This window comes from Pundamilia nyererei, unplaced genomic scaffold (assembly GCF_000239375.1).
Source record: "Pundamilia nyererei isolate P.nyererei 1_Seehausen unplaced genomic scaffold, PunNye1.0 scaffold00179, whole genome shotgun sequence".
Lineage (NCBI taxonomy): Eukaryota > Metazoa > Chordata > Actinopteri > Cichliformes > Cichlidae > Pundamilia > Pundamilia nyererei.
Window position 1 is genome coordinate 1,160,958 of NW_005187580.1, and position 25,807 is coordinate 1,186,764.

Consider the following 25,807-nt stretch of genomic DNA (forward strand, 5'->3'; position numbering starts at 1 on the left):
AAAGGAGAGCGGTGCATGGTGTGCTTGCTGCACAGTTCACTGGTGCAGGGTTATACTCTGCAGAAATTTTGTGTTTGTGTTTTTGTTTTTGGTAGGGCATGCTCCCAACCACCAAAGCTGAACTGGGGGGTTCATCGAGAGGTGAGCTGCTTGGTGCAGTCATGGAGACCAGTACACAGCCCATGTAGTGGTGAGAACCCAGCATTCCACCACATCATGTAGGATCCGACCTGGAGATGCCAAAATCCTTATTCTAGATACATTTTTAAGTATTTTGCAACCAATAAAGTTATAGACCACCAGATCTTTAATGTGGTATACCATAAATACTATGCAACAACCAACATATTGAATATTTCAAAGATTTTCCTTAATATATCCTGATTGGGAAAGTGATTCTGTATCAGCTCTTCTGCTTTTGAGGATCTATTGAAAGACAGATCCTCAAAAGCATCTGTTCGATTTAGGAACTCAGTTATAAAAACACAGGTGAGCCAGTATCTGTGCCGTTACGAGGATCTACGTCCCGTTCAAGCCACTTAAGGAAGGCTATTTTTACACAGAGCCAATAGATAAATCCAGCCAGGAAATTATAGCGAAAGAGGAACTGAGAGATTACGCACTTTTGGCTACATGACTCTGACAGTCAGCAGCCTCAGCTGAAATGAATTCACCCATTTCATTTCCCTTCAAAGGCAGATCAGATTTTCAGCTGGACATGTGTGCAGAACTTTGACAAGTATGGATAGAGACATGGCAAACTCTTTTACCGACCTGGAAATAAAAAGGCCTCAGAACATTTCCATCTCTCCAGGGAGCTTCTGATTTTCCACATTATTATATTTTACTACTATTGTAGTGCATCGAGCCAGGAGCTTACTGTACCCGTGTTTGCTAAGGGTTGAACACAAGGAGTGAGTGTGTGCAGCTGTCTAGACAAGTGCAGTGAACCAAACTTAAGCTTTCTTGGATGCATTTTATATTTTAATATGTTTCCTATTCAAAAACAGCAAACATAATTAATAAGAAACATATTAGATCTGACAAACTTGCAGTATTTTTCTTAAACTCGTTAGAAAAAAATCTTATTTTTTAAATTGTTACTTCACGCATAAGCTTCCTCTAATATTTAAAAGGCTTTAGAGAATTTTAGAATTCAAATCCTAAACGAAACATTTTTTATTGCTTGATGCCAACAAAGTAACATGTGGACATAATTTTTTAATTTTTAGGATACATATTATTACACTGATTACTGTAGTGGTTTCCAACCTAGCAGCATGGGAGCTCATATTAGGTTTTCAGAAGATGAACAGGAAGGGTCACAATGACGACCACAATAATGAAGCACAGTGAATGCTGGTTATTCTGTCATGATTGCCTATTTGCCAGTTTTCCTGTAAAACACCAGATAATTTTCCAGTTAGAAATGATTCATATTAGAGCATGACTGATATATTCATCTGCCAATACTGGTCATCCACCCACCTCTACTTTTCTGGGTCAGCAGTCTAAGCAGAGATGCCCTGACCTCGCTCTCTCCTGCCACCTTCTCTAGCTCTGGGGTTCACCAAGGTGTTCCCAAGCCAGCCAAGAGACATAATCATTCCAGAGTGTTCAGAGTCTGCCGTGAAGGAGCTCATTCCCAACCAAGAGTGGGCACTGCTTTTTTCTGACTGAGAGACAGAGAGACAGGGTCTCAGATTTGGAATCGCTAATTCTGATAGATGCAAAGAGCTCCAGTCCAAGCTGGAGATCATAGCTTGATGAAGCCAGAATCACATCATTGAATAAATATATACTTATTCTAACACTTATACACATTTTTTCCTTTTCTTCTTCTTCTTTAAAAAAATCACTTCACATAGTTTTGCAGCAGAGCAGTTCAGACTGAGCTGTTTCACTATCAATAAAAGCACAAGATAAAAATAAAAAATCCCTCTTAAAGTGATTACAACCAGACTGTTGCAGTCGGTGATCAAACACTACAGGTTGCTGTGTTGATGTTCATTTTGAGAACTATGTTAATTTTGAGTAGACGATTATAAAGGATCATTATTAAATAACACAATCAAAGAGTAGATTAGGTTGCTGCTTATGCAATAATAGATCAGTAACAAAACCATATACATCAATCACATAGCTTTTTTTCAGTATTCCTCTGCCTTCTCGTCTCTGCTCAACATATCAACCAAGGCCACACAATACCACAGCACCCTGTCTGACTGAGCAGCATTTGCACCAGCATTTAAATTCCAATTTTCCTTTGGAGGGCTTTACCTCTCCACTAACTTGCATGAAACTTGCTCTTGTAAATTTTTGTGTCTCACTGACAGACAAACAAAGAAAATACAAGGAACAAGAAATATCATAACAGCAAAATAAAATGCAAGATTGATTACTTGGATTTTGGGAAACTTAGTGCTGCGCAAGCACTCAAATATGTGTGCGTGCATGTGTGCGTGCGTGTACAGTACTACATGCCTGCTGGAACTCACTGGCCCTGCGAATATTGAGACCTTTCATTGCCCCCAGTTCACATTTCCAGCCTTGGTTTGCCAACAGAAAGGGCCACATTTTCTAGACCGCTTCAACTCCCGCTTCTCGCCCTTTGCTATATTCAGCCACCAACCCCCTCTCTCCCTGCTGTCTATTCTGTGGGATGGTACAGGGGTCTCATGCGGGTGTGGAACAGTCCCCCTCCTTAGTGGAAGGGGAAAAGGTCCCAGAGACATAGCTGTTAATTCAATCAGGAGAGCGGTATGCTCAATTAGGCATCCATAAGGGCCTGGATGGGTCCGGGGGCCCTGCAGAGGGCAAGCAGCCCAGTCCCCAGGAGGTATTAATTGTGGATGACAGTGTGTAAACAGTGGGGTGAATAGACAGCGCAGGTGCGGGACACCCCATTCCAGACTCAATAGGCCTTTTCACACCCGTGGCTCTCTGTTGCCACTTTCTCTTTCACTCTCTCACTGCGTAAAAATCCCTCACATCTCTGATTAATGTCATAGATAATTTGGCTTTGTGGGCTTATTTATTTGTTGCTATGCTTTTCCATCACCAGACATGCTTCTACATCACTGTCAGTGTGTGTATGTTTGTGTGCAAGTGTGTACTTGAAGAGGGTAATAAGAAATGCTGGCCAGCCAAGGGCTATACACTCCTCGTTTTCAGGAGCTAGTGAAAATTGCGGCCAGTACATGTAAAATATATGGAATTTATGAAATGAAATCCAGATGACACTTTAAAAAGAGAAGGCTTTGTATCTGACCTTCGATTTTCCCCTTCAGCACACAAGCCGTCCGCTCCTCTCTGTCTTTCATTCAGTGCTTCAACCGTATTCTGCCTTTTGAAGTGCAATCACACACTCATCAAACAGATGCACTGCCTGAAAAAGTATTCAGACACTACATGTGGATGTAAAAGTAGCAGAAATACAAGTAATAGAACTACAACTGCAAGCACAGAATACTAATCTTGAAGTAATCTTCTTTTTTTAACATTTTAATAAATCTGAAATAACTGGTTTATTTTTACTGATACAGTGAAATACAAGCAAAGCTTTTCTAAAGCTGATTGCAGTGGAGGTACTATTAAAGCAATTGCTTTAATAGTACAAATAATAAACAAAGTCAAATAATATTCTCCAATGTAAAAAAAAAAAAAAAAGTATCGGTATGGAGGTGTGTGGGAAGTGAAGTAAACCTTCTGAGACCCCATGTCCTCACAGAGGAACGTAGGAGATACTAAAAATGAATGCCAAACAAGTAGTGAAGCAACATGGGAGTTGCAAATACTTTAATAATTTGAATAAGTTCAGCACTTGAAGAACCTCAGGGATGAAAAAAATCCTAAACCCAGAGACAGATTCGGTATATGGTTGCTGTATTGTTGGGTGACTGGTCGATAATTACAGTAGGCCTTTTCGGATTATCCTAAATTACTGGTAAATCAACTAATAATCAGCTTTTTATTGTTGTACAGGTGAGGGTGAAATATCGCTACAATAAACAAAAGGAGGAACTTTTTAAACACTGGAATAAAAGTCACAAATAGGTTTTCATGGATTTCGTTATTAGAAGAACAATGAGAATCTACTGAAACACACGACAAATGCAAATGCTGATTTTATTTAGACAAAAATGTAGTTATTTAGCATTAAACTGGAAAAATGAACGACAAGTAGCAGTTTTTGCCTCTCTTCAACTTGTTTTCCTCTCAGCATTTATCATACTACATCTGAACTGCATGTGCACCTAAACTGTACTTTTAGGCAACGTGACATCATTGCGGCACATCTGTGCTAAACCTGCTCTTCTCCCGAGGCCGTCAGATCTCTGGGTGGCCTCAGTGCTGCTCTGTCTGTTTCTGTGTCTGCACACACCCGCTAATTTTCGGCCGTATGTAGTTGGTGTAAGCTGGTGGGGGGACCGGCGGCTGGGGCATCTTTGGAAGGGCCACTGCAGTAATTGGGATGTACATTTTCTTTCAGCATGCCCATTCATTCCTCCTTTTGTTTTTGTTGTCAGAGGTTTTCTTTTATGTTCGGCCAAATGACAACAGAATTAAAGTGTCAAGCCATGCTTTCACTACAACGGCTTTGCAGCCCTGAAAACTTTGTCTTCATTGTTCAGGGTGGCGGGTTGAAGTGAGAGGGAAGAGCAGATATAAACTGATCTCGTTAACATTCCAAGAGACACTCCCGTTGACCCTCTCTGCTCCTCATCCTCACCTCCCACAGCATTACTCCACTCACACAAGGACATGAGTGGACCGGCTGGCACAGAGCGGGAGGGGTAGTTGGGTTAAGTCTCTGGGGTGGGAAACAACTTGGAATGAGGCGCATCCCTTCTCTCACAGCTCTGATAATGATACTACACGGACGCTTTGCTGAGTTTCTATGGTGGTCCGATAAGCAAGAATTCAGATAATTCACTATCTTGAGACCACTTAGGCCTCGGTTTTTCTCCCTTTTGTACAACTGCCCCATCCATTTTTATCTCTCCCATTTGGAGTGACCCTCCTCTGGCATCTTTTCTGCAAACAGTGCTTTACAGAAACTGGCCAGAGCACAGAGGAATAATTAATGCTGACCCTAATTGTGCCAATTCCAGAAGCTCAATAGCTCTAATTACAAGGCTCTTCTATGAGGCACTCAAAAAGCCGCTGAACTGTCAAAACCAACAATTAAAAAATATCTATAGGGACAAAGAGCGAGAGAAGGGGATTTGGGGTGGGGGTGGGGTTACCCGTTCCAGTAAAGGGTGACGGGACACCTGCACTAAACACTGCTTCTCTCTTCTTAATGGGCCTCACAATTTATCTGAAAGGAAAAGATGGAGAAATGGACAGCACGGAGGCGAGGAAGATGTGAGAGCCAGAAATTGAGAGGTTGCAGGCCGATTACAGTGTGGAAGCATGTTTTGTGAATGCACTAAGTGTGCTTTCCTGCTCAGGTTGGTGGAAAAGTACTGAGAATATTTATAGTTGTCAAAGCAACAATACTGCGATATTAAAGTGCTTCATAACAACCTTAAACCTTCCACTTAAGTGTTAAATGTGAAAAACCCAAACGTATGTATAAGTGACAAAAGGGTTGCAACAATGCAGAAATGTTGTCCCCACATTCATGTTGTGGTGCACAGCAAACCACTAATACAATATTAGAATTAATACATTCATTTCTGATTGTGGTAGAAGGTTGAAGCAGAGCTAGGTTAAACCTATACAGCATCACATATTAGATGCATTATATCAGTCTGGAAAGTAGTAGTAGTAAATCTTTTCTATAGAGCAGAAAATAAAAATGATCAAAAGGCACTTAGTTTTTAAGAAGTAAGAAGTTATTTTCTTTTGCACTGCAGTTTAAGACACATTGATTACTTCTTTGTTTTCATAGATTATTGTTTGTTATTTATCAAAATACTGATAACCCCATATTTTCTTCTGAATTTGAGTCTTACTGTAAATTAGTAAATTGCAGTTTTGACATTGTGAGTATTTGCAAATACATATGGTGTTAATATACATTAACTACTGAGGTTTTTGCAGATTATCATATAAGATGAAGAAATTCCAATGCTAGCCAAACGGCTCTAAGGTCAGCCAGTTTATTTTGAAAAAAATCCCCCAAACCAAATAGGTTCTCTACCAGAAAACCCCCATTTATTCTATGAAATGTGTTACATTATGACCATGAAATTTGGGATAAAGTGACACAAACAGTTGTTTTTTTGCTCTAACAACGAATCGTCTGCCAACTAAAACACACACACACACACACACACACACACACACACACACACACACAGCCAAATCTACAAACACAGACTGCCCCCCTGCAGTGCTTGTGACAGCTATTGACTTTACTCAATAGATGTTTTCCATTGTAACCCAAGTACGCAGGCTAAATGTCACGGCAGCAGGATACTAGGCTATTATAGAGCATTATATGTCTCAGAATGGGGATGAGAACCTAAAATTTGACCTCACAATTGCTCGGCCATTGTCTCTGCTCTCAAAGACTCATGATAATACACTGAGTGTTCCTGCAGCTGCTGCCTCTCCTGGTCCTATCTCCTAACTGACCGGAGCAGGTCTTTCTCCTCCGCGAACAGTTAATCTTGGGGTGAGGTGGGCGTGGCTTTCCCGCCACCGGCCGCTGCTATTGGGTCCTCCGAGTGCCAGCTAGAAACGACTGCTCCCTCCTTTGCTTTTAAATGAAGGTACAATGGATACAGGCGCGACTCAACCTGTGGAAGCCGCGATGAACAGCTGATCCTCCCGCAGTGGATAAAACCAATCACAATGGTGACGGCCAAGTCCTGATTCCCGATCATACGCGTGGCACTATGTGAATAGTTATTGGAGGAGTAGACACAGGAGAATTATTAACCGGAAATTAGGGTTAAGGAGTCTTTTTGGGGCGTACTAATATATATTTTTTTCGGTTTGGACCTGTCGATCATCAGTATTACAGACGGACACGCTGTGCGCTCAGACTACCTGCCGCTCTTCGCTCTGCGCTCACCGACGCTCAATTATGTTATTATCAAGTTTCCTCATTTTTACCGTCTCCTACTTTATGGCGCCTCTGTTCCTCTGTTACCTGCCTCAAGTGTCGGCACAGAAGCCTGGGTCACGGGTGAGTACATCCCTGTGGGTCTGGTGCCTCACACTTTCATGGAAGTAGCAGTTTGAAACACAATACTTGCATTAATTACGAAAGTAAAAGTGTGTCAAACGGATTAGATTCTACTTAAAATAGAACGAATGGGATAAATTACAGACTGCTGGTAAACCTGAAATATGCCGAGATATTTCTTTAATGCGCCTTTAGTAGATAAGATGTAACAGTTGATTCAAGATTTTTTTTTTTTAAACTTATGCTGAGTGGGTAAATTAGATGACTTTAAATCAAATGAGAAATTTGGCTTTTGGTGTTAAAGTTTCATCTGATTCACTGTTTAGAGAAGAACACTCCAAACCCAATCTCCATCTGGGCTTGTAAAGCTTAATCCCACCAATTTGCTGGTTTTACACTTTGAGTTTGGCCAAATCTAACTTGTAAAACATGAAATCGATGATAACTTACTGAGCTTACTCAACTTTTCCTTGGGCACAGCATCCCGGCTCCTGGACCTCTCCTTTTGCAGGAACAGATTTTTGTCACTGCCATGTCTCTCCATCGCTCTTTTTTTCTATCTTCAGTCTCTCACACACACTGCTTTGCTTGTTCAAGGTTCTTATTTCGCCCTGTCCAGGCACAGGGGGAAATAAGTGATGCGAAGTGAAGGGGAACACCATTGTTTCAGTGCACAGATGCACTGTAATATTTGTGGTCAGAGGCGAGGGGCTGACTCACAGGGGGTGAATATGTAATACTCTCACATACTGGAACTATTTCACAATATCTTTGAACCCCCCCACCCACCCCACCCATCCTCCATACACAGTGTGCTGTGGTCAAGATTGTTCTCTGGAAAGAGCCACAGTGAATTTTGCTTAATCACTTCTTTGTTGCTCCTTTTATAACTGTTTTCCTACTGTTCAAATAATGAGAGGATCAAGGTGGAGTGTGTGGCTTTCCTACAGTATAACTGGACGCAGTACTTATTACTTTGCATATTTTGGGGCCTGATTCAGGTGGCACCTCCTTATATAGCTACATCACTTACACGTGCTAGGGTGTTTAGAAAATCAAAACAAAGATGAGTTTTGAAATTACGATGGCTGATACTCTGAGCTGCCCTTTTATCGTGAAGTTCTTCCTATTGTAACTTTAGCTGAAAGATTTTGTGTACCTTGCCAGGCTGTGAAAGTCTATCAGTCTCAACTTTGGTAAACAGTTTCAAAACCACATTGAATAAACTCCAAAATACAGGGTGGCCAGTGTGAAAATGTGGTTTCTTGGTCCTCTGAAATTTGATTCTTTAGAGACAAAAGCTTTTCATAAAAACAGGGATAACACTGAAAATCTGAGCATCTCCATCAGCTTTATCCCATCAAATTAAACTCCCTCTGCATCCCACTTCATCCTCCTTCTGGAATGGATTAGGCCCCAAGGAGCAACAGTCAGCCTGCTGAAACCCCCACTCACTCCACAGTGATTACTTCTAACATTTCTCACAGCTGCTGTAATACCATAATTCACACCACCCACTTTCCACGTTGATATCAGGAGTGAACGGCTGAGCTAATTTCCCAGCATAGACCTGCTCCTTTCTCATTTCTCTTGAGGTTCCATGATGCAATAGCACAACAATCCTCAAGACTGAGGAACACGAGTAATTGAGAGACTAAAAAGCCTTTTTTCAATTTTGCAGTTCCTGCTGTCTGTGCAATTTGGAAGACCAACAGCTTCTTTATTCTTGTATGAGTCCTTCAATAGTTTAACAGTGAGTTGGTGGATAAACCGTTGGATGCTAAGGATGTGTGATGATCAGTTGTAATTAATTAGTGCAACATTGTTTATTCTACCAAATTTAAGCACAAACTATCTGAATTATTTAGATGGAAAAAAAAAACTGATAATGGACTTAAAAACAGCTTCTTATGAACGATGCTGCCTTTATAGAGAGACAGGATTAAGGTTCATAATGAGTTAGCCTTTTTTATGAGTGCAACAAGATATTTCATGTTTTTTAAAACCGTAAAACCAGGAATGATCAGTCTCGTGGTCTGCAGGGATCATTTCCTAAAACGTTTAAACTAAGAAATCAGTTTTCCCAGTGGGAGGAAATGCTTAGCTTTTATAGAGGCTTAGCTATGCAGCTTTAATCCATCTTATCAAATCAACCTGTTAGTCTCAGATTGCCCATAGGGTTGGGATGCTATGGGCAGTCTGCTTGCATAATTCGGTGACAGCATCAGTGAAGACTCTTAAAACTAAAACAAACACACAGGCCTAAGCAGCAAAGCTGCATACTTCAGCTTGGGAAAGCAGAGCTCTGGTTCAAAAGCAGGAAAGTCTTTTTATTAGTGTGAGGTAGATCACAGCAAACATGCAGGTGTGAGTGTGCTGATGCGTGCAGCGTATGGGTGCAGGTGCCTGTGTGGTGAGCCGTGGAGTCTTAATTATGCTTACAGTGTACAAAGGAATGGAGGTCAAGAACGGGCCTGTTTTAAGTGAAAGAAAAATTAAACATGAAAATAGAAGTGACTATACTTAAGTGCAGTATTTACTTAAAAATTGGCCAGTGTTTATGCTATGTTTAATTTTTTTCCAATTCAGTTGAATTAAGTTTGGAAAAAAATGAAGTTCACATCTGTTATCTGGAGGACATTAAAAAGAATATGGGGAAATTGAAGAGATTGGAAACTCCATCTGAGGCAGATTTAGCAAAAGCTGGTCCATGAGAGACGTTATTACTGAATGGTTCATATTTATAAGTATAAGTTTTTATCAGTTAACAGCAGTTTAACTTTTTCTTTAACTATCTGGCTTTAAATCTTATAATCCTAATCATAAAGAGAATATAGTCACGCATTTGGACCTTTTTTCATCTACAAGAACCAACCTAATGAAATAAAAATCTAAACACATTAAGACAATAAGTGAAGCTCACAAGAGACCATTTTACAAAAACAGATTCAAAATTGGATCCTATATTTCCTATAATGCAATTGCTAATATGATTACTCTCCCTTCTTGGGGAAAATTCACTTAGTTTTCAGCATTTTTGAGTCTGTAGTTCAAATCCAGATATTTAGTCAGACGAAGTCCCTGGGATAAAACGAGACAAGAACTTTGTGGTTAGGCTGAGCAGCCCATACCAGGACAAGTAAACTGGTCGAGAGCCCATTTTTTGTATCACTACTTTAACAAACAAGATATTTTGTTATATATACACGACAAAGTTGTCAGCAAGAAGTTTGATACCAGCAGAATCAGACAAAGATGAAAAAAGGCAACAAATGCAATTCTGTCATTATTCAGGACAGCTGAGAAGTCACTCGCTTTATCAAACCCGGCAGGTCTGATAAAGAGGTAAACGAGGTGAGGTGAATGCAGAATAGCCAATATGATAAGACCCGAGGCAAACAAACCATGTAAGCCTTATTAAGAAAGTACTTTTATGGGTCAAGCAATGAGGGAAATGTTGTCAAAAAGCAAACTTAACTATCCAACTGTATTATGGCCCATTTGTAATCTTTATGCCTTTTCATCAGTAAAATGCATTCACAGAATTGTGGATTCATTGAATTTAGTATATACACAACTTAAATATTTACAGGATTAAAAGAAGTTTATTTAGTTCTGCTTTTATTCTCTTAGAGTATAATAAATCTGTGCATAGTAACAATGAAAATTTGAATTTAATTGTCCCAAAATGTCAAAGGGAATAACAGAAAATTGCCTGAAGAAGTTGTCAATAGTAAATAAACATTGTGATAATTAGAACTGAAGAGACAACATCTGCATAACAAAGGCTATGAGTGGCAGATGGAGAAGCGAGAGAGATCAAGGCCAGAGTGTGAGGACTGTTCCTTAACCATAATGAACCACTGAGATGCATATGAAGAAGAGCTGTTGACCATAATCATGCAGATTTGCAGTGCACATTTCCTCATTTAGTCTTTATGAGGGGAAAAAAAGATTCCTGGCAAAGTGATAAGGTCATAGTTTGGTTTCACCGTCGTCTGTGAGGAGAAGTCATGAAGTACAAACCTTTTAGATTAACTTTGTACTGACTGTTCAACAGCAGTTTCTGATTAGGCAGCTAAAGGAAGAATCCCAGCACACAGTCATTGATGACGAAGCTTGTGGTTTGAGGTTCTTTTGTCGTATCGTAAAGTACATTTGCATGGTTATGCTAGTGTTAATCAAGGGTTAGAGGGGATCTAGGAGGTGGGGGAACCCTAGTGGTGGAAGAAAAACAACTCACCTTAAAATAAATGATTGCGTATTCTTTGTTGGCTCTGAGGTTTAAGGCTTGTGTGGGTTTACTTAATCTGCAGTCTATTAACAAATGCTACAAGGGGTATCAAAGTTACTCTCCAGCCTGGAGCAATAAAAGTGGAATTTGGCAAATGATACTTAAGAGCATCATCTTAAATTCAAATTGATGCCTGCTACCCTTTACCTAACCTACCAGTGAGTATGGAGACGTCAATCTACCTTGCACCAGGCCAAATCAGTCCCTTTTCTGTAAACTGTAGTTGTTTGAACTCTTGAGTATTCTTGCACAGCAACCATGCTACACTACAAGGACAACAGTACTTGAACAGATTTCTTATTCTTTAAAGTCAGGAGTTTTCAGTCCCATTGTCACAGGAGTATAAAATCAAGCACCTAACCATCTCTAACAAATCAGTTTATGACTTTCAACCAACTTTAAGTGATATTTTTACAAATATCTCTTAACCACAGCAACTCAGTCATGAACAGTGTTGGTCAAGTTACTTGAAAAAAGTAATCAGTAACTAATTACTGATTACTTCCCCCAAAAAGTAATCCTGTTACTTTACTGATTAAAAGTAATTAATCACGTAGTTACTTAGTTACTTTTTAAAAACACGATTTACAACCTGAATATGTGATAAAGCGATAGATCTTTCAGCCCAATTCTACTTGCATAATCCATCATACAAAATGTAATCAAATGGAAAAGTCTTAAAAATATAAAAAAAAATAAATAAATAAAACTTGTTTTATTAGTTTTAATCTTTTAACTTTATGCATCAAGCAAAAATGTAATTATATGCAACATTCTCTGACTGGAAGAAATTTGTTTAACATTTAAACCTATTTTCTGCACATTCCAGCACATAAAATAAAATATTTTTTTGTGTTTACACTCAGTCTTTCAAATAGATGCAAGTAAACAACAGCAGAAAATAAATGGAATCAAAGACTCAGTGGTCCTGTTGCTCTATTTTCACCTGTAAAGCAGGAGCACGGTAGGCGGAGGTTTTCCCTGTTGCAGGTGTGCCGCAGCAGTCAGTTGAAGAATCCGCGAGCTTCTCTGTGAATTTCCCATTACGTCATTGCGCACTCGGTACTTGCTTGGAAGTTTAGGGTTTTTTTCGCTGTAAAAAGAAGTTTTCTACCCACGCACAACGGACACTAATGCTTTTGTCACTTTTTATGGAATCAAACTCAAAGGTCAGTACTTCCATGCTTTAAACGCTGCACGCTCATACTCTCTCCCCACTCGATATATTATCCATTGTTGATCTGCACACAGTTGTTGTCACGAACGTCGCACTCGCCTACGTCACTGTCATGAGACATTCTCGCAAAAAAAAAAAAAAAATCACGGTTTTAGTAACGCAGTGTTCTTACGGGAAAGTAACGGTAATCTAATTACTGTTTCTGCAATTGCAATCCCTTACTTTACTCGTTACTTGAAAAAAGTAATCGGATTACAGTACAAGTAAACAACTTACAAGTAACGCGTTACTGCCCATCTCTGGTCATGAAGAGTCAGATCATGTGAAGTTACAGACGGCAGTCACCGAGTGCTGAGGTGCATAGCAAGTAAAAGTCGCCAGCCTTCTACTGACTCAACCTCCAAACCTCCTCAATTAATTAATTAACATCAGCACACAGACTGTGTGCTGGCAGGTTCATGCATGAGTAGCTCCTGTTGGTGTAAGGTGTAGGTGGCCAGGTACTTTTGTTCACATATGATATTTTAATGAAACAACAAACAACACCATCCATCCATCCATTCACTTCCGCTTATCCTTTTCAGGGTCGCGGGGGGCGCTGGAGCCTATCCCAGCTGTCATAGGGCCGGGTACACCCTGGACAGGTCGCCAGTCTGTCGTAGGGCCAAACAAACAACACCATAAAGACATATATGAATACTCCAAATTGCTGTATGTATGTATACCATACTTTATTAATGACAGATATTTTAAAATATTGTTTTAGTTAAGGTTCAATTATTTTTATGCAAGAATGACTTAGCCATAGTTGGCTGCAAAACATTACAATGTAGCGATTAGAGGTGGAAAATTATGGTAGAATCATTTTCTCTAATATTAAAAAATAAATAAATAAATGGCCTTATCTAACTGTCCTGAAAAAAAATTTCAGGAAAATAAAAATAAAACAGCAGGGAAACGGTGGTGCAGTGGTTAGCCTCACAACAAGAAGGTCCTGCATTCAATTCCACCATCAGTTCAGGGTTTTTCTGTGTGGAGTTTGCATGATCTCACCATGTCTGCACAGTACTCCGACTTCCTCCCACTGTCCAAAGACATACAGTTAGTGGGATTGAGTTAATTGGTAATTCTAAATTGCCCATAGGTGTGAGTGTGAATACCTGTTCTTCTCTATGTGTTAGCTCTGCGACAGATTGGCGACCCGTCCAGGGTGTACCCTGCCTCTTGCCCAAAGACAGCTGGGATGGCTGTCTTAGCAGAAGAGAATGAATGGATGGATATTGCGGCAGAATATAATTATTTTTCTGGTGACATCAATGATCTTATCTAGTCACTTGAAGATTAAGCAAAAAAAAAAAATTTAATTTATGTTAGAAACATACGTACATAAGAATGACCTTGGGTAACACCATTCACGAATCCCACATGATTAAAATGATCCATTACAAATGGTTTAACAAACTTTTATGGAAACCTCTGATTCTGACACTCATAAGCCAAGATCTCATGTGACTGCACACCTAGGCTCCATCTGACGCTAACAGATTGCTTTAATAGTGACTCAACAAGTGACCAATAAAATTGCTTTCATATGTCAATTCCCTCTCATGCCTGCATGATCATCAGATACATTTCATGCTCAATTTCATGGCGTTCTAATCAGTATAATGAAAAGCAGCCTTAAGTCTGTTCCAAGAATAAGGCCAGTGTGCTCCACTCACGGATCGCTGCTACTTAATTCAACCTTGCTTTTCTTTTGCAGATCCTTGTGATCATTTTGGTTTGCATTTATGCAATCTATCCCACTATGGGAACTTACTCTATGTAAATTTGGCCTTATAGTGACACAAACAGACTCTTGTTTGAGAGGACTACTGCTTGTTGAAAGAGTTATAGCTCTCTGTAATCCTTTTGATTATCAGGATGGCAGAAACACTTCCTCTTCCCTATCAAACTGGTTCAGCAGATTAGCTTCTGCTCTGCCTCATATTTAAGTTTCCTTTGATTTAAGTGAGTGTGTGGTCTCAGCGTTAGTATGCAATGGCGACATGGAACCTATTGTAATGGGTGACGGGCACACACACACACATACACACGCTTCCTGGGAACAGCAGAGACAGCTGACTGTTCTTTAGCCAGGATGTAGCATTAGTGACAAACAAGGAATGTTGTTAATCAGATTTAGAGCCATTTCCGAAAAGGAAGAACATGTCCCCCCTCCTCCTCCTTACTTATACTTTGATTTAGATTTCTTCATACCACTTCAAAAGAAAAAATAAGGATGTTTTCAACATTCATTAATCACGTGTTTATGTCCTGGCCATCATCAAGGGGAAATCTGATTTCAGGATGGTGTGGTCGTCAACTCTTTATTTACTGGATAAACTAGATTTTCATATTAATAGATTAACAACAGTAATCAGAACGCAGTTGCTCATGATGAATGAATCAGGACTATTTTTCCATTTATAACACATGTTAACAGTAAAGTCGCAGGTTTTCTTTGTTTTGGTTCTTAGGCGGAGGCAGAAACTTCATCTGCCTGCAAAGGTTATTGGATTCAGTGTTTGTATTTAAGTTGCTTTCAGTCTTTACCTCATTGCTCTGCAGCTTTTCTACAAGAAAATTTTCCAAAACTAAAGGAAACAAAGGGGGAGGTGCTACAGTTTAAAGGGGAACAATTATGATTAATTTGAACTCCATATTTTTTTATTCTTGGACTCTCCAGAATAACTTTTGTTTTAGTTCTTTTCCAGTTGGGTTTCATTTAGGAAACCAGTTGGTGATTCTTGGCAACTATGTGTATGTAACCAGCAGCAATTACTTTGAAAAAGTAATTAATTATAGTTACTAGTTACTTCTTCAAAAAAGTAACTGAGTTAGTAACTGAGTTACAAGATTCTAAAAGTAAGTAATTACTTGAAAAGTAACTATTGCGTTACTTTAAAAAAAAAAGTTAAACCATGGGGTCCAGGGTATAATTGGCCATTTTTAACTACTTTTGATTTATTTGACCTCTACATTTCACATTTAAAAACCATTTATTTGCCTTGTTTGGTATCATCCTTTTCAGCACAACCTCACGTGTCAGAATTTACAGTCATGTTTTCATTTTGACATACTGTATTAACACAATTGATCTAAAATCAGACAAAAAACATAAAATCCGAGTAGAAAAAGTTATATTTTTTACTGTAACAACCACAAACATGTTTATTGAATCATATTTCATAACTTTAAATGCAAATAAAAATTGTCAATATTAAGCACAAGTTTTGCAAACAACAAAGTTATTTGCAGCCATTTACCTTTTACCCTTTTTTTAACCATTTCAAACTATTTACAGAACAATCAGCTGTTCTGCATTCAATAAGATGCCACACAAATTATTTGTGCCACTCCAGAAAAGGTGTATCACTCCTTTTTCTACCTGGAGACAGCAGTCACATCATTGTTCTGACACACAACACAAAACTATCCACAACACTACACAATAATTACACAAGACAACACATTAACTACACACTCCAAACACGCTAAACGTAACAAATCTCTCACATGTCAAAACTCCCTCTCTCTCTTTTTCTCGCCGTCACTCCTCAAACTTCCCCCTCTTCCTAAACAGCCAAAAGTCATATTGCCATATCATTTTTGATTGGTCAACATGGTGCACTTTTACACCAACACGAAAGGGCATAAGCAGAGAGTGCTTGCTAGCTCTGTCCTTAGACAGTAAACTTGACGAAACTATTGAGGAAAAACGCCGCATATATATTGTTTATCATGACTCTGGTTTTACATGGCCTATCAGGACAATTTAAAAACTGGTATATATCACCTTGTTGCTTTGTCATCTTAAAGTGGTCATGTCATTGGCTTACCACGACTACTTTATTCTTCCTCAGTCAAACAGCAGCAGTCATGCGATTGTTTTGCCCCCTTAGCTCCAGGTGTTGTGCCAAAAAGTGATCGTCGGGCAGAAAGTGATTGCTGTCCGCGGGAGCGCGCGCAGCTGCTTAAAGCTGTAGCGCCCAGATTACTTACAGCTACTTCCATGCAACTGATATAAGATGTGGTAAGCTAAAGACAGCTTCAACCGTCTGTTTGTTGAAAAATAGTAAAGCAACCGCACCAAATTTTCTTGTCACTAACAGTAATGGCATTGTAACGATAGAAATAGTAATTAGTTAGATTACTTGCTACTGAAAAAAGTAACGCCGTTACTTGTAACGCCATTATTCCCATCACTGGTAACCGGTTGGCGAGTGGTTGCTGAAGGTCGCAAAGAAGGTGCAAAACCCACTTTGTGATTACTTTGGTCACCACAGTAGCCTTTTATTTGAATGGAAGATGCCCACCTGTATGCAAACACTTGCAAAGGAATAGTCAAGCAGTAATAAAACTTAAAGTTAAGTGTATCAAACTTAAGCGTGATAGAAAACCAGGAACTGAGCACGTTCACCTTCAGTCATCAATGTCTGCTAACAACCAAATATAAGGAGGTTTTCTGTGCTACTACGTTCACTTTGCAACTTCTAGCAACTGTTGCCAGCTCGTCAAGGAATACACATTTTTCACTAGTGACAGGTGGTTGCCAGATTGTCGCTGTAGGCCTGTGTGAAGGGTGGCTTTACCTTCAAGGAAACTTGCTTCAGATTGACTACTCTGGATGTATGTGGGTTATGTCCACTCTTATTGACATCATACAGTTTTATCAGCAGAAAAAAATAAATTCAGGTGTTTTAACCTCCTAGGACCTGGTGTCCACGTATGGGGACATCACATTTTGGGTTGTCTAGACCACAATACTAAATTTTGCTCTTTTAAATGGCTTTCAAATGAGCCATATTGATCAAAGTGGCACAATTGTTGTTTCTCATTTTGTTTTTGTACCCAGGAAAAATGCTGCCGTGTTCAGACACCAAATAAAGAGTAATGTACATCATTACTCAATTGTAAATACCAAATAAAATAGCAAAGAGAAATTAAAAATGCATGCCATGAAAGAGTTCGGGTCTTAGGAGGTTAACCACAAGGAAACGTTACTGACCCCATTGTATGAAACTCTGGCCTTGCTGAATATGAAGATCCACTACAATAACAGGGCATATAATAGTTCATGCCCAGTCATTTCTTCCTGCTGTGGATGGCTCACAGACCTTATGCCTCCTGTGTGAAAATTGTCCACCTTCTTTAAAAGCTTCCACACCAAAAAAGTGGGAAAGAAAATTTAAAATGCTAAAATTGTGTCTCGAGCCTTTTTATTTAGTCAGCTGGTTCTCCTTTCTCAATACAGAGTTAAGTTAAAAAGAATGATGTAGCTTTTAATACATTCCTTTTTTTTTTTTACACTTTTTTTTAAACACTGTGTGTTAATTCAAACAGCATGACAGATGGCATTCACTTTATAGATTTCCTGAAAACTAAATGCTAATTATCGGACAAAAGTGATTACCTCTGCCCGTTAAAAGCCCACAACCGTACACAATTAGCTCTGTCTTTGGTGGACAACTTTCATTGGCTTGTTACCTCTGTGGTTGGCTCACTTTCATCCTCCTTTTCCTCCATTTGACTAATCCACTTATTTCCCAGTGAGGGAATGCCAAAACACCTGATGATTAATGACACAGGGATGCATTAGATAGCCATGCATGTATGTCTTTATATATGCGTTGGTGTTGTTGTATTGTTTGTTGTTGTTGTTGTTGTTATGCCCGGAGGCTATAATGAGCCCATCACACGTTAGCGTGAAGCTGGCACACAGATCTCCCTCTCGCTGTTTTGCGCTCACACACGTGCACCGATGCGGACCAGGCTGTAATGAATCCATCTGTGCACGCAAAAGCCTTTTCTGTAGAAGCAGTGATGTCATTCATGTTAAGGTGCATGGTGCTGTTAGTTAATCTGATTTAAACATCTCTTATGCTATCAGGGTAAGAGCTGAGGTCATCCCTTGTTTAAAAAAAGAGGCCGTGGGCTTTTCCAAGTAAAGAGTTTGGATTATTGACTACTGTGTGTTTCAATCAGAGAAAAAGAATCAGTGAAGCTGGCGAAATTTGGACCACTGTGCTGTATAATTGCAACCATATTGGAGCCTGTATTTGTATTATGCTGGCTCAAGTTCTACACAGACTAAACAGCCAAACATCCAAAATATGCTTTCTGTGCATGATTGCAACATATTTATGTTCGCAAGTATTAATAACCAAGGCAGCTTTGACAGCGACATAACCAGCGTATCACCTTCTGTTCTGTGATGGAATAAATGGCTCTCCAAAAACAGCTCTGGAAAATATCATCTCTAATTAACATCAGGAAATTTTCTGGAAAACACATAAGAAAGCTGATGTCAATGATGCCTAATCACAGTGAAATGTCTTTAAAAATGTCAGCACTACAAATTTTCTGCAGACCGTTGGCAGTAAAAATTTCAAAGCACGCACGAGTATTAAATGTCTTCAATGGACCGGTATGCTATATTTCTCAGTTTGAACAGTAACAGCATTACAGGCAGTGACTTCCAAGTGTAACATCGGGCTCAAGTACAACGTCTTGCTTACTGGAACGCCTGGCTGCAGGTTTGAAACTTTATCTCTCTTGGCAGCTCATGAAGGGTGTTAAACAAATACAAAAAAGCTGAATTTTTATGCAATCTTCCACATAACACACAAACACCACAAGTCATTGTTTCAGTAGGTATTAAAAAGATACAACAGCTGATAATGATGAACCAGCAGCCATACCAGTAAGTTCACTAGTTAAACATTAGCTCCTCAAGTCATGCAGAAGTCTGTTTTCAAAGATAAACTATTTCATTTAGATTTTTAACCTCTTTTCCTTTAAAAACAAGCACTCAGCTTTTTGTTGTTGTTTGTTGAACTTGAATAGTTTTAATTATTTTTTTTAAATAATGTGAACATATTCTGCTTTGACTGCCTTCATATCTTATCTTACTAGATGTTGTCTATTGTTTTTTTTCCTTTTACTGAAGTGGAACCACAAATCTCAAGATTAGTAGCAGCTGCATAAACCAAACTTTCCAGTTTTACACCTTTTTAAATTCTGAAGGATTTTTCATAGGCCTTTGATCATGTGTCATTCTGAGCCTTACTTATAACGTGCCATGGTAATGCAGTGGATAGCACTATTGCCAGAAAGATCCCAAGTTTGAACCCTGGTCTGGGTTTCCCTCAGGTGCTTCAGCTTTCTTCCAGTAGTCCAAAGACATGCATAATAGGTTAATATGTGACACTAAATTGTATAAAGTAAATGAAGTACTTCTATGAATGCATGGTTAACACGTGACATGCAGTCCAAAGTGCTTTAAGTGGTCAGTAAGAGAAAAATACTACTTGAATACAACTTTTATTCCTAAAAACATGATAAGCACATATTTAGAAAGATAATGACCCTGCAAAAATTAATTATTCTGTCACCGAATAAAATCCCAAAAACTGGACTGAAAAATAATCTCTCTAATTAATATCAGGAAATATATAAAGACATATAAACATGTATTTATGAATGAAAATCTGTGCAAATTAACACATATTTAGGAAATAGTGTATTTAAAAACAACTTTGTCATGCAAGAAATAATTCTCTTAATGTAAGTAATTAGATGGGAAGTTTCATGGTGCTATCTATGAGTTAATATTTTCCTCTGAGAGGGTTTGCAATACTTGGGAGATAGTACTGTGAAAAACAACAAAAACAAAAAAGTCTTGTCCTCAGGTCACTAATCAGTGCAGCTTGGTCTGATAAGTTACAAAAAGATGAAACAATACAAGAAACAATATGTAGAGAAAGAAGTGAAGTTTAAGATCTGTGAAACTTCCTGTCCAGCCGCTTCCAGCCATAACACCACAAATTTCTGGATGCAACTGTTGAAAGCTGGGTTATATTTGGGTAATGCAGGCGCCAGTTTATGACAAGGAAGACAAACCCAAGGAATTAAAAAGACAACATCTCTGTTTCTTTTTAGATCTTTTGTTTTTTAAACTGTTCACTTTGAGTCCAAAGATTTTGGTGGTGCACTCACTAAGGCACATACCATAACTGAGAATAAAAGCTATAAATAAAATACAGTAAGCACGCAGCTCATGTTGTGCTGTGCAGCTTTTACTTCATTTACGTCATCCCAGCTCTGATAAATCTGGGAAATAAATCAGCTAAGTTGCTGTTCAACAAAACTTCAGCAAGTCTGTTCCCCATTAAAGTATTACCTGATAAAGGTGAAAACGGGATCAACCGTTTATGTTGTGTTAACGCTTTTTTAATACTCCTAATCTGTCCAAAGAAATTAGTTCTACTAAATTAAAAACACTTATTGTAGATGTGATCTGCATATTAACTACCACCTTGGTTCTGTCTCACATAGCCAACTTTTTACTCTTTATAAAAATGATCATTTTCTAATCATATTTTTCTTCTTTTTCCATTGCGGCAGGTTGGAGTGGAACAGACTAGCTGCCAGTGATGGTAAAAAAGACCATTTTGCCAATGCTGTAATGGTTGCACAATGGGGGTTGCATTTCACTTATTTTACGAGTGGTGGAGAGAGCGCTCGGGGATCTGTGTTATTCTGACTTCGATGCGTGTGTGAGCTTGTGTACTTCTGTGTGTTGGCGGAATGTGGCTTGTTAAATGTGAGAATGTCAATGCTCATTGTTTCCCGGTCAAGATATCAGTACCAAACCATCGTGTAACTCCCCTGGTGTTTTACCTCCAGCTAATCTTTCACCTCATCTCTTTGGTGGTCCATCAGGAAAAGCAGGATCTCGCATCTTCATAGTGTAACGAGATTTATAAAATATGCATTTCTTTTAGTTCTACTGTTTGGACATTAAAGAAAGTGCCTCTGAGTGGTTGTTAAAGTTACGTTATTTCACTCCATTATGTTGTTTGGGAATGTGGCTCTATAAATCCTTTAGTGTTGCCTGTTACACTATAATGTTTAGGTAATTAAGATTTATGTAATTAATGTTACTTTGACTTATGCTTGTTCCTTAACAGCTCCAGTTATATGTTAGCCTGTTTAATGTAGATGTGTTTGTTTGGCTGTGATTATGGAGTGTCAGCCATTACGGGCCTAACAGTTGGGGCTGTTTCTCCTCAGGAGATAATGCCAGGTCCTGTCAGCCTGGTTTATACTGTATCAGCTGATCACTGTCACATAGTCCTGGGTCAGGGAGTGACTGAAAATAACTAAATGTTTGTTTTTTAACTTCTTCAGGCTGTGTGATGGGTGGGGTTTATCACTTCAGGTCAGCTCAGATAATAGTCAGTAAGCCAGAGAGTAAAGGAAAGATTAAGAAGGCAGAAATCTTGTCTAGTGCTAAAGTAAAGAAGTAAGTAACATTAACTGCTTTTTTTTCGCAGTATTTAAATGTGGAGCACATTCACATTGTTTATAGTGAGACAAATGTGGAGGAATCAAAATCAGAGCCGCTGCAGAGTGTCCTTAAGACGCAGTTTGAGATGTTACTGTGAAAGAAAGCAGAGTATTCAGATTAGATTGGAAAGAGTTTAGCATGCTACAGACTACTTGATCTTCTTTCCAAAGGGTTTGACTCATCATTCTCTGTTAAGCTAGATATTTTTCAGGTGGTTGTTTTAATTTGCAGTAGTGCAGAAATGAGCTGAACCTCATTTCTTTATATTTTGTTTCCAAGGAGCCAGACACTTTTGGACATTGGCTGCTTTTTCAGCCAGTCCAGTCCATTTTCAGAGGAATGTATTTTGAGTTTGTTAAGCCACTTACAAACTGACCTGTGAATCATTCAAGCATAAAAAAGGCACAGATTTTATGGTGTGAACCAGTGTCAGCGTGACTATGATCCCAAACACACTGACAGTGCAGTAAAAGTATACCTTGGAACAGTTGAAGTGAAGGATCGACTTTTCCAGGGCCCAGAACTCAACTTCTTGACAGAATGTAAGAAAAGGTAGCCAGCATTCAAAGAAGAGTTTTGAAATGTCCTTCAAAAAGCCTGAAGAACTATTCCTGAACACTGCGTAAAAGGAAATGAGGCTTGTTAGAGTTGTTCAATGTCTGTTTTTATACAGATTTATTGAAACAGTTTGCACGTTTCAGTAAACCTTTGCACCTATTTCTGATTTTCCTAGCAAAAATATATATATATAAAAAAATAAGGGTTGGGTCAAGATTTTGTTTTGCACAGCCCTCTTGAACATTTCTTTACCAAATATAGTTATGCGTTTCAGGGTTCTGTGAAACAGTAATTAATATTAATTTAAAAGGAAACAAAGTACAAAACTTATCAAAAGGATTTCATCAGTAACGAGTCAGCTGCTGGCTGAGGCTTCATGGCGCAGAGACAAGAGAGTGGTATCAATCATTTCAAGTCACTCTGACAAGTTAACTGATGATGTTTCCTTTGAGTCCCAGTGTTTGCAGGCCTGTTCTGGTGCATCCAGTAGATGCTTGATCAGATCGGTATGCGGGGAGTTTTTAAAGTTAGTGAATGTCTGGACTAATGGTTTCCGAGCAGGACTTTACACTGCATCGGGACCATTACCTGTCAGCTATTTAAATGTTTGGCCTGATCGGTGCTGTTACATACCTTATGTTAACTTTCCAGGAATATATTTCACAAACTACTTAACAGGTTACTGTGAAGACACCGCTGTGATGCAGATAAAGCTCTAAGAGAGAAAGAACACATCACAACATTGCTCTCTGTGATGTGCTTTTAGTTTATCTTAGAATTTCAAGAGTACTACTTGAAACATACAGAACAATAACTCACACTTGATAAATTTATATGCTGTCACATTGAAAGCTAAACAATGGGTAAAATGTTCCAGTGACTGCTTGAGTAATGCTTTCCTACCCTTTTAAAGTACTTTATTAAAAAAAATCTTCCATTTATTAAAAGTACTCTCAACTATAAATTGGGAAACTTTTCATGATCTCCTTGAGTGTCTGTTTCACCTTTACCAGAGGCGAGTGTTTGGGTGGGACGGTATGAGTAAGAACTGTGGGAGACATGGTAGAAGTGTTTATTTCCACCTACCAGACAATGCTGTCCCAATGCTTTATTATGACAGTGGAGGTAGAGTAAGTTTGTGAGTCAGTGAAGGGGAGGACAGGTCAGTCTGTGGGCAGAGGCCGGACTCTTTGGCTCATAACCTGGAGAAGAAGTCGGATAGAGCTAAATCACTTTTTAAAAATGGTTTGTTTTGGATGGTGATGTACCAGTTTAACAGTTCACCACACAGACAAACTGCTTTCCATCCACAGTCGTTTGGCTCAGGCTAGTTGACTATTTTTAATCATTTCTCCTGTGGAAGAAACAAGTAACTGCTCTCTCCTCTGCTAATGCTTAAAAAGAAAGTTGACATGGTCGCTCTCTACCTGGATAATGAATAATAGTCATATGTCTGGTTAGCCTGGAAATAAAACGTGATATAATGCAGATACATGCTTTTTTCCAATTACTGAATAATTGCTGTCCTTGACCAAAGCCAAGAGGAAGACACGCAAGTTAAAACTTGGAATGATGTGCCACGTTTTTCTCCCTGTCTGCACGCTCTCCTAAAGAGGTACGTCATGATTTAGTTTCACTCTGCACTATCTGACAAGAGCTTCTCTGTGACGGTTCAGTGCCAAGCCTGGAATCAGGTTAAACTCTCTGCCTTGTTTTAGGGGTATTTTTACAGCATGGCAATCTGTATTTGTGTCTCGCCGAAGTAGTAATCCCTTTGTTTAAATTTTACTTTACCTTGTCGTATTAAGGTTCTTCTATATGGGAAGAATCAACATTAAACTTAACATTTCTGCCTTTGTTCAGACGTTCAATACAAGACAATGTTTTTGAGGGGTTAAATCTGTTACCTTCCAGTTTCAGGACATTTACTTTGGCTTCTGATTTATCTAGCTAATAATGTCGAGTATCTTTTTATATTTCAAGAAAAATCCAATTATCTTTGCAGATAATGAAGTATCTAAATGTAGGATTATTTCCATGATAGTAAGTCTAAAAAATGTCCAAACAATCTAATTAATGTCACATTTAGTAATAAAAGGTGATTTTTTTGTGCACCGTTACATATTTTGCAGTGAAGTAAAATGATTGTAAAAGAAAAAAAAAGCCAGAAAAACTCAATAGTCGTCACTATTATAAATAAAAAAAAGAGCCATGTAGTCTTGAAACTAGTTCATTTGCATTGGATACTGGTGATATTAAATCACCACTTGGCAGATAATTTGCTTTTTGAATTTGACTCAGTTTTGGATTCAAATGTTGAGATTTAAAAAATTAATGTTTTTGACTGTCACAGCTGTCAGCGCTGGCAACGATCGTTTGGTATTTGTAAAGTAAAAAAACCACAGAGACTGCAAATGGATGATTTTCTGACCTGCGTCTCATTTTACTCACCGCGTTTTGGCTTTGTGCTGCAGGTTATAACAAGTTAAAATCCCGTTTTCTCTCCAGGTCACTAAAAAGAATGAAATATCAGCCAGAATATGACAAAGAATATAAAATTCAAGTAGCAAGAGTATTTTGCCACTGTGGCTGAAGTGATGCTTCAGGTTTTACCAGCATGTGTCAAGGGATGCCTATTTTTTTAACCGCCACAGCAAACTGATTGATTGCAATAGTTTGCATGGACATTAATCATTCCCTGGATTTGCTATAATATCTCATTTATACCCCTTTTTTGTCAAGCACCACAATAAGGTCACAAACTGTGGTCTATGACATGCAAACCTAATGGCATTCCAAGCTTTGCTTTGCAAACGTGTCTGCACAGTTCAAATACATTAAGTGCACCAGCTAAGTATGCGTCCCTCGAGTGGACTCAATGTGGACAAGTAAAATTAAAAAAACCCAACTACTTCCAGCAAAAAATGGGTTCACAGAGCTGCTGGCATGACTACATACCTTGGTTTTGTGTTTAGAATTTAAAAAATTGCTTAATCACCACTAGTGAGATGACACAATTAATCCGTTGATGCATCTTCTGTTTACTGAATTTCCAATATGCATTAGTAAATTGCTGCATCTTTCCCATTTCCCTTGCAAAATATAAAGAAATGAGATGTACATCACGTGAAAAATTATTTTAGTGTAGACTTTATTGTATACTAAAACGACCTCTAGAGGGCGATCTAGGGGCGATCGTGGCTCAAGAGTTGGGAGTTCGCCTTGTAATCGGAAGGTTGC

The 25,807-nt window shown here is 38.8% G+C and overlaps 2 protein-coding genes across 12 annotated transcripts in view; one reads left to right on the forward strand and one right to left on the reverse strand.

The window, feature by feature from the left end:
- ccdc177 (coiled-coil domain containing 177) overlaps positions 1-25,807 on the reverse strand; it is a 78,352-nt gene that overhangs the window by 9,353 nt on the left and 43,192 nt on the right. The window contains exon 1 of one of the 5 annotated variants that reach the window (XM_005746555.2): positions 1,489-1,615. The exons of the other annotated variants lie outside the window; for them this stretch is intronic. The gene's annotated coding sequence lies outside the window, so the exon portion shown is untranslated. Of the gene's footprint in view, positions 1-1,488; positions 1,616-25,807 lie in introns of those variants that run through there. 5 annotated transcript variants of the gene reach the window in all.
- smoc1 (SPARC related modular calcium binding 1) overlaps positions 6,761-25,807 on the forward strand; it is a 53,426-nt gene continuing 34,379 nt past the window's right edge. For all 7 annotated transcript variants that reach the window (XM_005746544.1, XM_005746546.1, XM_005746543.1 and 4 more), the window contains exon 1: positions 6,761-7,144. In XM_005746544.1, the coding sequence (XP_005746601.1) occupies positions 7,043-7,144 (102 nt within the window). In that variant the 5' untranslated portion in view covers positions 6,761-7,042. The remainder of the gene's footprint in view (positions 7,145-25,807) is intronic.